This window comes from Eulemur rufifrons, chromosome 4 (genome assembly GCF_041146395.1).
Source record: "Eulemur rufifrons isolate Redbay chromosome 4, OSU_ERuf_1, whole genome shotgun sequence".
NCBI classification, from domain to species: Eukaryota; Metazoa; Chordata; class Mammalia; order Primates; family Lemuridae; genus Eulemur; species Eulemur rufifrons.
This window is the reverse complement of record NC_090986.1, coordinates 25,002,204-25,016,423: the sequence shown is the minus strand read 5'-3', so window position 1 is coordinate 25,016,423 and position 14,220 is coordinate 25,002,204. Positions and strand designations below refer to the sequence as shown.

Genomic DNA, 14,220 nt, shown 5'->3' with positions numbered 1-14,220 from the left:
TTGGGATATTTTCCTTTTTTTAAATACATGAACAGTGAAGTTCGTGAATGTCTTAAACTTGACCAGGATCATAAAAGGTGTTTTGCACACTATAAACAAGTAAAGAAGCTTAATAAGCTGATTGAGTCAGCTGAAGAGCTCATCAGAGATGGCAGGTAAGAGTATGTTTGTCCTGACCATCCCTCCTTTCCTTATGTGTCTGGTTGTGGGCACAAATGAACAGCTGAACTTCTTGCTCTTTTACTCCTTAGCCACGGAGGGTAGGGTATTCTAGATAGTCCTGGGCCTTAGCAAAACTCCAGAATTATGTATTTTCAGATTAAGGAAGTGTTTAAATGTTTGTAACTTAATAGTATCCTTAACAGATGATTTATTTATGTTATACCAAACATTTATTTAGTATCTCTTGTATCAGGCACTAAGCTATGTACAGAGAGGGCACAGAAATGAATTAGACTATAGTTTTTGTTTTAAGAAGTTTATAGGCCGGGCGCGGTGGCTCACGCCTGTAATCCTAGCACTCTGGGAGGCCGAGGCGGGTGGATCGCTCGAGGTCAGGAGTTCGAGACCAGCCTGAGCAAGAGTGAGACCCCGTCTCTACTAAAAATAGAAAGAAATTATATGGACAACTAAAATATATATATACAAAAAAAAATTAGCCGGGCATGGTGGCGCATGCCTGTAGTCCCAGCTACTCGGGAGGCTGAGGCAGTAGGATCGCTTAAGCCCAGGAGTTTGAGGTTGCTGTGAGCTAGGCTGACGCCACGGCACTCACTCTAGCCCGGGCAACAGAGTGAGACTCTGTCTCAAAAAAAAAAAAAAATAAATAAAAAAATAAAAAAATAAAAAAATAAATAAATAGAAGTTTATAACTTAGTGTGGGAGACAGACATGTAAACTGATACTAAAAGATAATGTGATACCAAAGTGATAGGATGTACAGAGTATAATGTGAGTACCAAAGAGGGGTATTAAATCCAAGCCAGGATGGTGAAGGCCGGGAGTAAAAAACGAGAAGCTTTTTGGAGAATGTGATAGATACTTAAATCCTGATCTTAAAGAATAAGTAGGAATTGGCAAAAGTAAGAGGTTGTGTCTGTGTGAGTGATGTTTTTAGGGGGATTGTAGGCCAAGGCATGAGGGTTGAAGAGAGTAGAGGGCATTGCACACAATATTGCCTAATAGGAGGTAGGCTCTGAGTCCCCTCCTCCTGATAACCTTTGTAAGTTGCCATCATGAGAATGCTTTACCCAGTTTCCTCCCAACATGTTGCAAAACTATAGTACAATATCTCAATTAGAGTATTGACATTAGTATAGTCAAGATACAGAATAATTCCATCATAGGGACCTCTTGTGTTACTCTTTTATAGCCACACCTACTTCCCTTCTGTCCCCACCCCTTTCTTAGTTTCTGGCAACCACTAATCTGTTCTGTTTCTATAATTTTGTCATTTCAAAAATGTTATATAAATGAAATCGTATAATATGTAAACTTTTGGGATTGACTTTTTTTCTCTCAGCATAATTCTCCGGAGATTCATCCAGATTGTTGTGTGTATCAATATTTACTTCCTGTTTACCACTGAGTAGTTTCCATAGTATGGCTGTACCGTAGTTTGTTTAACCATTCACTCATTGAAGGACATCTGGGCTATTTCCAGTTTTTTTTTTATTATGAATAATGCTGCTTTCACATACAGTTCTTTGTGTGAAAATAAGTCTTCATTTCTCTGGGATAAATGCCGGGAATGCAGTTAAAGGGCTGTATGGTAGTTGCAAGGTTTAGTTTATAAGAAATTGCCAAATTGATTTGCAGAGTGGCTGTACATTCCCACCAGTAATGTATGAGTGATCCAGTTTTTGCATATTCTGGACAGCATTTGATATTGTTACAATTTTTTATTTTTAGCCATTGTGATAGATGTGTTACGATATCTCATTGTAGTTTTAATTAACTTTTCCTAATGGCTAAAGATGAACATCTTTTCATGTGCTTATATGCCAGCTGTATATCATCTTTGGTGAAATGTTCCTTCATGTCTTTTGCCCATGTTCTAATTAAATTGTTTGCTTTTTTACTGTTGAGTTTTGAGAGTTCTTTAGATTTTCTAGATACTAGTCCTTTGTCAGATATGTAGTTTGCACATGTTTTCTCCTACTCATTAGCTTATTATTTTACCCTCTTAACTGTTCTGTTGTTTGATATATTCCCATTTGGGATTGCTATATGACGTGTATGTGTATGTGTATTTTCTTTATCCACTTACAAATTGATGCACACTTAGGTTGATTCCACATCTTTGCTGTTGTGAATTGTGCTGCGATAAACATTTGAGTGCAGGTGTCTTTTTGATACACTCTTTCTTCCTTCTTAATGTTTCAAGGTTTAATCTTTTATCCTTTCTGCTTAGAGAACTTCCTTTAGGGTAGGTTTGTTGGTGACAAATTCTGACTGTTTTCAAGGTTTTTTCTTTGTATTTAGTGTTCAGAAGTTTAATTATGATGTGTCTTGGCATGGATTTCTTTCTGTTTATTCTATTTGGAGTTCACTTAGTTTCTTGAATATGTAGGTTTATACCCTCTCAAGTTTGGGAAGTTTTCAGCCATTATTTTTTTAGCTCGCTGTCCTCTCCTTCTTGGACTATGATGACATAGGTGTTAGATTTTTGTGATAGCCTCACAGGTCCCTGAGGCTGTGCTGGAGGTGGGTGGTGGGGATTTGTCTTTTTTTCTCTTTGTTATTCAAATTGGTAATTTCTTTTGTTTCAATTCATGGATTCTTTTTTCTGTCTTCTCTGTTATGCTGTTGAGCACATTCAATGAAGCTTTTTATTTCCATTTGTAAGCTTTTTAGTTCTAAAAATTCCGTTTGGTTCTTTATATCTTTTATTTCTTTGGTGAGACTTTCTTTGCTGAGGCATTCTATTTTTTTTTCATTTGTTTCAAGCATGTTTGTAATTGCTCCTTTTTTAAATGGCTGCTTTAAAATCTTTGTCAGATAATTCTAAGATCTCTGTTCTCTTGTTTTTGGCACTTATTGATTATCTTCTCATTCTGTTTGAGATCTTTGTTCTGGCTCTTGGTATGGTAAGTGGTGATGTTTTTAAATTTTTATTTATTTTTTATTAAAAATAATTTTGTCTGGGTGTGTTGGTTCATGCCTGTAATCCCGGCACTTTGGGAGGCTGGGGTGGGAGGATCACTTGAGGCCAGGAGTTTGAGACCAACCTGGGCAACATAGTGAGACCCCTATCTCTACAAACAAGAAAAAATTTAGCCAGACGTAGTGGTGGTTGCCTGTAGTCCCAGCTACTCTGGAGGCTGAGGTGAGAGGATCACTTGAGTCCAGGAGGTTGAGATTGCAGTGCACTCCAGCTGGGACAACAGAGCAAGAGCATGTCTCAAAAAAATAAAAAATAAAACAATAATAATTTTTTTAGAGATAAGGTCTTGCTATGTTGCCCAAGCTGTCCTTGAACTCCTGGGCTCAAGGCATCCTCCCATCTTAGCCTCCTGAGTGCCTCTAATTGGTGAGTGGTTTTTTAATTGAAACCTGGAATTTTCATTTTGTAAGACTGATTTTTACTTAAACCTTTTGTTTTGGCTGGCTTTTCCTGACATTGTTCTAACAAAGTGGCAGGTAGGCACCACCTTGTTACAGTAGATGGAAGTGGAAGTTTTCCTACTTTACTTTTGTTGCTACTCCAGGGGCAGGGTCCACTTCTTGCTACCACTTGGTACATTTGAGAGTTTTGGTTCCTCACACAATCTCCACTGACACCACTGGAGGAATGGGGTGGGGACTCATTAACTACATGGATGAAAGTCCAGCTCCCAACTTGGCCTTCTCTGACACTACCTTGGTAGGGGTGTATGGGAACGTTGTTACCACCTCACTAAGGAGGAAGTCTAGGTTCTTCTCTTGGCCTTTGCTACCACTGGTGGGGATGGGGCCATAATTTTCTCTGTAGTGTTTGGCTGGAGTAGAGCTGTTATTGTCAAACAGTTTTTTGCCTTGTTGGGCTGCCCTTTCCAGGTCCTTTGGCTAGGGAGAGCAGACTTATGTTGTTTTTTGTTATTGTTGTTGTTTTGTTATTGTTTTGTTGTTGTTCTGTACCTGTTGGCATTTCTGTGTTGCTGAAATCTTCAGCTCCAAGTCTGGGATATATGAAACAAACAAACAAAAAAAACCACCAGGGAACTTACCAACATTTTGTTCCTCAGGTCCTGAGGTGACTAAGCTAGTCTGCCTTCTTCTCTTCTCCTTTTAAAGTCTTCTATTAAAAAAAAAATGTATATATATATATATATACACACACACACACACACACACACGCACACACATAAAAATATAAACTATGTCTAGGGTTTTTAGTTGTACTTAGCTAGACGAATTGGGGAAAGTACATCTCCACTTTCCCAGAAGCTAGCTTTTGTTTGAAATGTCCAACTTAAACATTTAATCCATCAGCATTTACATGTGCAGATTGCAGCACTTTAGGAAGAATGTGCCACATTGGCATATAAATACATCTTTTAGTTTGCCATTACTGAGGAAAGTAACAGTATATAACATGACTAGCACTTTTTACCAGTTTAAAGAAAATGCTAAAATAGATTTTATTGTTCTTAGAAAGTTTACAAAGTGGAAAATTTAAGCAGAGTTCCTTCTGTATGAATTACATGGTCCTTAGTTGTGAATATGTTGACTTTATTATATAAAATGGCATGTAATGGGCTCTGTTATTTTCATGAAAGTGTGTAGTAACCAAGAAATTTGTATTAGTGAAAGTGCTCAGTGTAAGTCATACTTTAACAAAGTGTTTTACTCAGTTTTAAAATCATGGGCTTTTTTCTGTAAAGAAATTCATCATTTGGTTTGATTGTTACTCACGGGTATGCTTTGATTTGTCCATATACATCTGCTGTGGTCATGTGTTTTATCTCCTGATTCTTAATTATAGAGCATACCTTCTGTGCTACTCTAGATTAACGAGGCAGAAGCAGTGTTTCAAGGCATGTGCTCATCCAGTTGAATTGGTTAAGCAACACATAGTAAAGAGAAGACTATGTGTCTTCCTATAGCTCTGGGAATAGAATTTCATTGTTGCTTATCCTGATTTCCTCATTTAATAGATACACAGATGCCACCAGCAAATATGAATCTGTCATGAAAACAGAGCCAAACATTGCTGAGTATACAATTCGTTCAAAAGAAAGGATTTGCCACTGCTTTTCTAAGGTATGGTTGACTTGTTCCTAGAAATGTAAAAACTTAACATGTGGAATAACAACCATAAATCATTTTCTCACATTTAACTTTTAGGACGAGAAGCCTGTTGAAGCTATTAGAATATGTTCTGAAGTTTTACAGTTGGAACCTGACAATGTGAATGCTCTGAAAGATCGAGCAGAGGCCTATTTAATAGAAGAAATGTACGATGAAGGTAAATCCTTAAGGAATTTGATTTGCAGTTTCTAAAAGTTGATTATGTGAAATTGTCACATTAAACTTCCTTGACAATTTTAGAAAAATGGCAAAGAACTCGCAAATTATTTTTCCTTTGTAGAACTTGGAAAGTATACTGTGTGAGGAAAGAGTTTTGCTATTGAAACAAGTTCAGTGGAATGTAAAAATAAAAATTTTAGCTTTTATTGTAGACGAGTTAGGAAAGACAACAAAATAGAAAATTTAAATTTTAAACCTCATATCACCCTGAGGTAGTCACTGTTCATTTCAGATTTATATCCTTCCAGATTTTTGTCTATGTACATATATTACTATATATTTTATGCATATATACGCATATTTTGTGCATAGACACGGTATGCATAATACATATATACAGAAAGCATACATATATGTCATATATGCCTAATATAAAATGATTCTCTGTGGCCCCCAGGCTGTTTGGTAACATTAGGATAGTTGCTACCCTAATCTGTTCAAGTCGAAGTAGCAAGAGAGATTCCTGCTAGATGTAAGGACCTTGAATAAAGGCAGTGCCCTGTTTCTGGAAGATAACTAAGGCATATATAGTAACATACATTTTTTTGAAAAATAGAATCCTTTTATATATATTGTTTTGTAGTTTTTTTCATGTGCCACTATATTATGAACATTTAAGTGAGATGGTTTTTTAAGAAAGAAATGAGCCTTATAAACCCTTATTGCAAAGTTTTTGTTCCAAATCAGGTAGAACATTTTAAATAAAAAGTGATTTTCGGTTACAGTTAAATGGTTTGAATGGTGAAACTTGGTTGGTGGCACTCTTTTTAAAGGCAGACTGGTCAAGTACCTTTTTCCTGCTTTCCCCAATTTAAAAAGAATCTTGTTTCTAAGCATTTTCCAGGGAATGACAACTCTGGTTACTACTATTTGTGGGACATTTTGTGGGGCATTCAGATCTTGAGGTCTGAATGAAGCTTGAAATATATGCACTCAAAATGATAAGTTTTAATATTCATAAGAATGCTTCAATAAGGCATGTAGTCCACATAGAAGATAACTTTTTAGCATATTTGTTCTCTTCACTTTTGAACTACTGTGTTCACTCTGTGAGATGGCTTTACTCTAGGATTTTGCATTTCAGTTAGTTTTTGGAATTCTTCATCAAACATACTTTGTCATCTGTATGTAAACCCTCAGATCCAACTGTGAAGTTAGAGAAACTGTGGAAAAATATAATAAGCTTAGCTGTTAAAAAAAGATTAACTCTTTTTTTTTTTTTTTTTTTTTGAGACAGAGTCTCGCTTTGTTGCCCGGGCTAGAGTGAGTGCCGTGGCGTCAGTCTAGCTCACAGCAACCTCAAACTCCTGGGCTTAAACGATCCTCCTGCCTCAGCCTCCCGAGTAGCTGGGACTACAGGCATGCGCCACCATGCCCGGCTAATTTTTTGTATATATATATATTTTAGTTGTCCATATAATTTCTTTCTATTTTTAGTAGAGACGGGGTCTCGCTCTTGCTCAGGCTGGTCTCGAACTCCTGACCTCGAGCGATCCACCCGCCTCGGCCTCCCAGAGTGCTAGGATTACAGGCGTGAGCCACCGCGCCCGGCCTAAAAAAAGATTAACTCTTATAGGCTGCTAAATATGATTTGAGAGATACTTCTGTAACTTGAATATTAAACTGACTTGATTTTTAGGGAAACTTGATGACTTAATTCTTTTTTTTTTGAGACAGAGTCTCACTCTGTTGCCCAGGCTAGAGTGCTGTGGCGTCAGCTTAGCTCACAGCAACCTCAAACTCCTGGCCTCAAGCAATCCTCCTGCCTCAGCCTCCCGAGTAGCTGGGACTACAGGCATGCGCCACCATGCCCGGCTAAGTTTTTCTATATATATTTTTAGCTGTTCATACAATTTCTTTTATTTTTAGTAGAGACGGGGTCTCGCTCTTGCTCAGGCTGGTCTCGAACTCCTAAGCTCAAACAATCCGCCTGCCTCGGCCTCCCAGAGTGCTAGGATTACAGGCGTGAGCCACAATGCCCAGCTTAATTCTTGAAGAAAAAGGTGCTAATGCTAATTTAATATAATTGATCTGTCTTTGCAGTATGTTTTTTCCTTAAAAAATTTTCTCCAAATTAGAGTTTATTTGTATTTTCAAAGAGCAGGGTTTGATTATACATGGGGGGGGGGTCTTTCTGAATCATAGTTTTAGAAGAGTAAAACAGTTGATTCACAAGTGTAGAAATTAAGTAATTCCACTCAGAGAAAGGAGAGGAGAAAGAAAAAAAAAGAAAGTGAGAACAAGCTACCAGGTCTCTAAACATGCCAAAGAAAGAAAGAAAGAAAGAAAGCAAGCCAGCCAGCCAGCCAGCCGGCCGGCCTGTATAGCTGAAACTGACAGGTATTACCTGACTTGTTTGAATTCAAATCAGAAGGTTAGTAAATTATGTAAGTGAGTAATAACCTTAATAGTATGTGTCTAGTTGAAATACTGAGATAGAATGTGAAGGCTTTCCATATTCTTTTGTTTACTGGTTTTATCTTTTTTAAATTAATTTAAAATGATGGTATATAATGAAAAAAGAATCAGTAGGTCAAGGTTAGTCAATAATGGAACATGGAGATTTATTATTTGGGGCTTATAGAATTATTAGGAAACATGTAATTTTACTCATTAGAAAACATACTCATTAGAAAGTAAGTAAAGTAAGATTATTATTTGAGGATGCCTCTGAGATCATGAAAAATGAAGTGAAACTCTTCAGATCTCTACATACCATCTTTTTCATAGCTTTTGAGAGGAACCAACTGACACTGAGGAATGTAAAATTTTGGCAAAGTTCCTTTGACCATAGGGATGACTCAGGTATCCTTGTTAGATAAGCAGTTATATTTGCTAGAACTTAAGCTATGTGCGGGCAGGGACCTGTGTCTATTTTATTAACTGATACATTCCTGGTACTTGTGCTTGGTGCATAGCAGGCACTTATATGTTTGCTGAATGAATGATTATATTTATTTACAAAAAGTCTTAGTGGAACATGAAATTTAGAATTAGTCCTGGCTGTTTGAGTCTGGCTGTATGCAGTTATTTCTTAATTATGGTAAAATACACATAACATAAAACTTACCATCTTAACTATTTGCAAGTGCACAGTTCACTAGAGTTAAATATATTCACATTGCTGTTAAAATGATCTTCAGAACTTTTTCATCTTGCAGATCTGATCTTTATACCCATTAAATGACAGCTTCCCCTCTCTCTTCCCCCTAGCCCTTGGTAACCACCATTCTTCTCTCAGTCTGATTACTGTAGATTCCATATAATTGGAATCATACAGTATTCGTCTTTTTGTGACTGGCTTATTTCATTTAGCATAGTGTCCTCAGGGTTCATCCATGTTGTAGCATGTGTCAGCATTTTCTTTTCTTTTAAGGCTGAGTGATATTCCATTGTATGTATATATCACTTTTGTTTATTCATTCATCTATTGTATTGTTTCTACCTCTTGGCTGTTGTGAATGGTGTTGCTGTAGACATGGGTGTGCATATATCTCTTCAAGACTCAGCTTTCCATTCTTTTGGATATATACCTAGAAGTGGGATTGCAGAATCTTATGGTAGTTCTAGTTTTACTTTTTTGAGGAATCTCCGTAGTATTTTCTACACCATTTTACGATTCTACCAATAGGACACAAGGGTTCCAGTTCCTCCACCTCCCTGTCAGTACTTTTATTTTTATTTTTTATTTATTTATTTATTTATTTTTTAACTTTTTTTTTTTTTTTAGTAGCCATCTTAATAGCCATGAAGTGAAATCTCATTTTGGCTTTTACTTGTATTTCCATAATGATTAGTGATGTTGAGCCATTTGTATATCTTCTTTGGAGGGGGCCATTTATTTTTGCTATATGGTTTCAATCAAGTCACTTAACTTGTTATATTTTACTTTCTTTATCTGTAAAATAGGAATAAGAATAGTACAAATCTCATAGAATTGTTGTGACTGTTAAATAAAGATGATGCTCAGAACATATTCAGCACAGTGCTCCTAGGAGACTTCTAAATAAATCATTTCTACTATACTCATTTTCAGGATAGTTGTTTGGAACTTGGATTGACTTTTCTGCACAAACATATATGGGATAGCTAGCTTCCTTGTCTAACTTGTGACTACTGTGTGCACTCTCTTTGACATAGCTGTTATTTTAGTATTACTAATAATATCCAGAATTTGTGAGAACAAGAGCCAAGCTGAGTACTTTTTCTGGATGAAGGGCTGGGTAAAATTGTGAAAGAGGTAAAGTTTGTCTTTGACATCCTATGGTGGTGTTCTGTTTGCAGATTCCGTGCCCTCTTGCTTATCCTAGGACTCTACCTAGCGATGCTACCTAGGCCTGTCTTGTCCTGCAAAAGTATTCTGTGTTCAAAATTCATACTACCTCCTTGCATTGGCAAGCCTATGCCTCCAACACAGCTGTGTTTTACTAAGAGTGGTCAAATTTAAGATGTTTGTATAAAACATTGATTGGTTTCCATTCCTTATGAGATAAACATTTTTAACCCAAAGGAGTCTGAGTAGTTGAATTGCAGGCAAGTGCTTGTGCCACCACATGTGTCGGGCAGCCCCGTGTGTGTCTAAAAAGAAAAAAAAAGGTGGGGGAGAAGGTTCTGGGGCTACAGGGCTCCAACCTAGGCATGAAGAAGACCATTCCCTCTTAGCGGATCAGATTTCTCACGACTGCTGATTTTTTTCAAGGTTGTTGGCCAGGGGTCCCTGGCTTCTATTTATGGTTAGGAGAAGAGATTGGTTTTTTGTTGCTGGTTATATTTAGGATCATATCAAAATTTGGCTTTATACATTGGAGGCTGCTTATATATTGATATTTTTATATGCCAATCATAAAAACCATGAACATATCAGAATCTATAAAGTAGATATTTCTGAAACTTACAAATCTTGAAATATGTGTGTCTACTTTAGCTTCAACTAATGAGTTGGAAGCAGGTGGTTGGAATATAAAAATGGCTAGTCCTTTGCAAAGACAATTAGTGGGCTGTGGCATGTGAATTGATGAAGTCCTTTGGCTGTATAGCTCATGAACTATAAAATCATGCCTGCAGCTTTCATTCACACACAGGCCTCTTAGCCACAGCTGTAGACTTCTCATTTCTTTTGAAAAGTGCATGGTTACAAGGAAGACTACACAGCTACCTACTGGGTGGGGTTAGTACATTTGCCTGGCAGAGCAGTTGGCAGAACGTTGTGCCCCCATGGTGCCATCTCTGTGAATCCATGAGCTTCATATGTAGGTGAGGAAATAGGAAACAGCCATAATAGTCAAGCAGTATTATTCAGCAGAAAAAGATATGTCATGAGGCTAATTTCCAAATTATGAAAAGGTCAAAGTGTTGGAAGTAAAAAGTACTAAGGAAAAAAGGCCAGGAAGGACGCTGCAGGTGCATAGCTGATACAGAAACCCAGAAGGCAGGGTGGGGAAGGCTCCTTTGCCTTTCCCAACAGTGACATACACATTTGGCTAGGACAGAGGGGAGGTTTGGATAGAGGAAGTTGGTCACAGGTATGTTTTTGTTTTGGCTTTTTATTAATATTTGTTAACAAGATTGTGATATGATTAACAAGTGTGACCTCAAGTAATGAAAAGCTTTTTTAAAAGAGAAAGAAGGCCAGGGCGGTGGCTCACGTCTGTAATTCCAGCACTTTGGGGAGGTCCAGGTGAGGCAGGAGAATCACTTGAGGCCAGGAGTTTGAGACCAGGATGGGCAATGTAGTGAGGGCCCATCTTTACAAAAAAATAAAAGAACTTAGCTGGGCATGGTGGCATATGCCTATGTCCCAGCTTCTTGGGAGGCTGAGCTAGGAGGATCGCCTGAGCCCAGGAATGAGAGGCTGCATTGAGCTATGATGATGCCACTGCACTCCAGCCCAGGTGACAGAGCAAGACCCTGTCTCTAAAAAGAAAAAAAAAAGAAGAAAAAGTCAACAAAACAGGTGTATAGAACACATTAATGTACCAGATTCGGTTGGAGTGCATGCAAATTATGTCCCCTATGTGTAGAATTAAACATAGTATGTCTTTTCATTGTTTAAATCAGCCTAAAATGTATGGTGGGCTTGCCCTCAGATTCCAGTGTTAGAACGTGGTCTAATGTAATTACATCAATGGGAGCATTTGAATTGTTCAGCCCTCTTTACTATCAAATAGATTATGGCTCTTACCTCTGTGCTTACAATGAGGTTGTGTCATGGTTTTTTGGCTATAAGAACTTTCCCCTTTGTTGTCTTAAGGTTGAATATGTTGAAAACTTTTTATTTTCATTGTCTATATTATGACAGTCTCACAGCAGGTAAACATTCACCACAACATTTTATTATAAGAAATTTCAAATATAGAGAAAAGTTGAAAGAATTTTATAGTGAACACCGATGTCCTCATTGTGTAGATACTAAAGTTAACATTTTACTATGCCTCATCACATTTATCTGTCCCTCTGTCCCTCCATTTATCCATCAGTTCTATCTTTTTTAAATGTATTTCAAAAAAAATTGTTTGATTCACTTTTCTCCACATACTTCAACTTGCATATCATTGATTGGAATTTGTTTTCTGTTCTTTCTCTCTTTTTGGGGGGATAATTTTAGATACAACGAAATGTGCAAAATCTTAGGGATACCATTCCTGAGTTCTGATACCCAGGCAACCTGTTGAAGAAAAAAAATTACTCGTGACAATTGTTAAAAGACAGTGTGGCAGACTTTATTCAGGGAGGCCCATGGCAATAGGTAGTGGGGCCACCGCAGTGGGGTCTTGCAGTGGAGGAGAGAAATTGGGCTTGACTCCAACTCCAGCAAGGACAAGTGGGGATTTCAGCCAAGGAGCAGGGTAGGGGGTCAGTGGATCAAAAGTTACTAGGAAGAAACATCAGAGGGAAAGGGGATTCTTGCTAGACCAACTGAACAGACTTTTTGCTGAAGGCAGGCCAGGGTGCTAAGATAAGGAGTGTGGGGGATGAGGGAATGCGCTTAGATATTGGGGGTTGGAGGAGGGTTCCTAAAATGACTTAGCAGGATTCTTGCTCAAACTGGATTCTACAAAGACAGAAAGGGAGGACTAAAGTCAGGATCTAGTTGGAAGGAGGACTTAGAGCCTGACTGAAGGTTTGGTCAAAGGGGAGAATCTTTTTGTCAAACCCAAACCCTATCAAGATACAGAACTTTACTTTACCCTCTTGTACCTTACCAATCAGTCCCCATCCCACCCCTCACAGGCAACCATTGTTCTGATTTTCTCATAGATTAGTTTTGCCAATTCTAGATCTTAATATAAATAGAATCATATAGTGTGTACTCTTTTGTATAAGGCTTCTTTTCATTCAGCTTGTTTTTGAGACTTATTCATATTGTTACATGCTTATTCCTTTTTATTGCCAAAGAGCAGAAGTTGGTCAGCTTTTTCTGTAAAGAGCCAAATGGTAAATAGAGGCTCTGCACACCACGTGGCCTCTGTTGTAATAACTACTCAGCTCTACCGTTGCAGTATGCCGCCGGACAATACGCAAACAAATAGGCGTGGCTGTGTTCCAGTAAAACTTTATTTTCAAAAACAGGTGGTGGGCTGGCAGCACTGTATCTCTCTTCTACTATCAAAGAGGGGGAAAGCATTCAGTATTTCACCATTAGTTTTCTCTCTGTTGAATTCCATTTTGTGAATATGTCACACATTGTTTACCCATTCTCATATAACTGGACATTTCAGCTGATTTTTTAGTTATGAAAAAAAGCTGCAATGAACATTATTCTCCAAGGCTTTTTTTTAGACATGTTTTCATTTATCTTGTGTAAATATCTAGGAGTGGAATTATTGAGTAATAGGATAAGGTGTTTGCTTACTTTTAAAAGAAATTGCTAGACCATTTCTGAAGTAATTTATACTCCTACCAATAAAGAATGAGAGTTTCAGTCGCTCCACATCCTTAAAAACATTTGGTGTTGTCAGTCTTTTTAATTTTGTACATTTTGGCATGTATTAATATCTGACTGTGGCTTTAATATGTGTTTCCTTGATGACTAAAGTTGTTGAATGCTTTTTCATGTGTTGTTTCTATGTTCAAATATCTTAACTTTGTGTTCTTCAAATGCCTACCCACTTAAATTTATTTTTTTGTGATTGAGTTGAAGTTATTTATGTATTTACATGTTTTCTCCTTTATTCTGTTAATGTGGTAAATTACACTGACATTGCTTTTTTTTTTTTTTTTTGAGACAGAATCTCGCTTTGTTGCCCGGGCTACAGTGAGTGCCGTGGCATCAGCCTAGCTCACAGCAACCTCAAACTCCTGGGCTTAAGCGATCCTATTGCCTCAGCCTCCTGGGTAGCTGGGACTACAGGCATGTGCCACCATGCCCGGCTAATTTTTTCTATATATATTTTAGTTGGCCAGATAATTTCTTTCTATTTTTAGTAGAGTTGGGGTCTTGCTGTTGGTCAGGCTGGTCTTGAACTCCTGACCTTGAGCAATCCACCCACCTCGGCCTCCCAGAGTGCTAGGATTACAGGCGTGAGCCACCGCGCCCGGCCCTACACTGACATTTCTAAAGTTAAATCAACGTTGAATTATTGGGATAAATCTCTGGACTGGGGTTTAGATATTGCTGGATTTGATTTGCCAATATTTTAAGAAGTGTGCAGCTATGTTCATGAGGGATATTGCTCTATAACTTCTTTTTTGTAATGTCTTTGTCAGATT

At 37.7% G+C, this 14,220-nt stretch overlaps 1 protein-coding gene across 1 annotated transcript in view; it reads left to right on the top strand.

The window, feature by feature from the left end:
• DNAJC3 (DnaJ heat shock protein family (Hsp40) member C3) overlaps positions 1 to 14,220 on the top strand; it is an 89,852-nt gene that overhangs the window by 54,142 nt on the left and 21,490 nt on the right. The window contains exons 7-9 of the mRNA XM_069467658.1: positions 36 to 155; positions 5,139 to 5,244; positions 5,329 to 5,449. Of these exons, the coding sequence (XP_069323759.1) occupies positions 36 to 155; positions 5,139 to 5,244; positions 5,329 to 5,449 (347 nt within the window). The remainder of the gene's footprint in view (positions 1 to 35; positions 156 to 5,138; positions 5,245 to 5,328; positions 5,450 to 14,220) is intronic.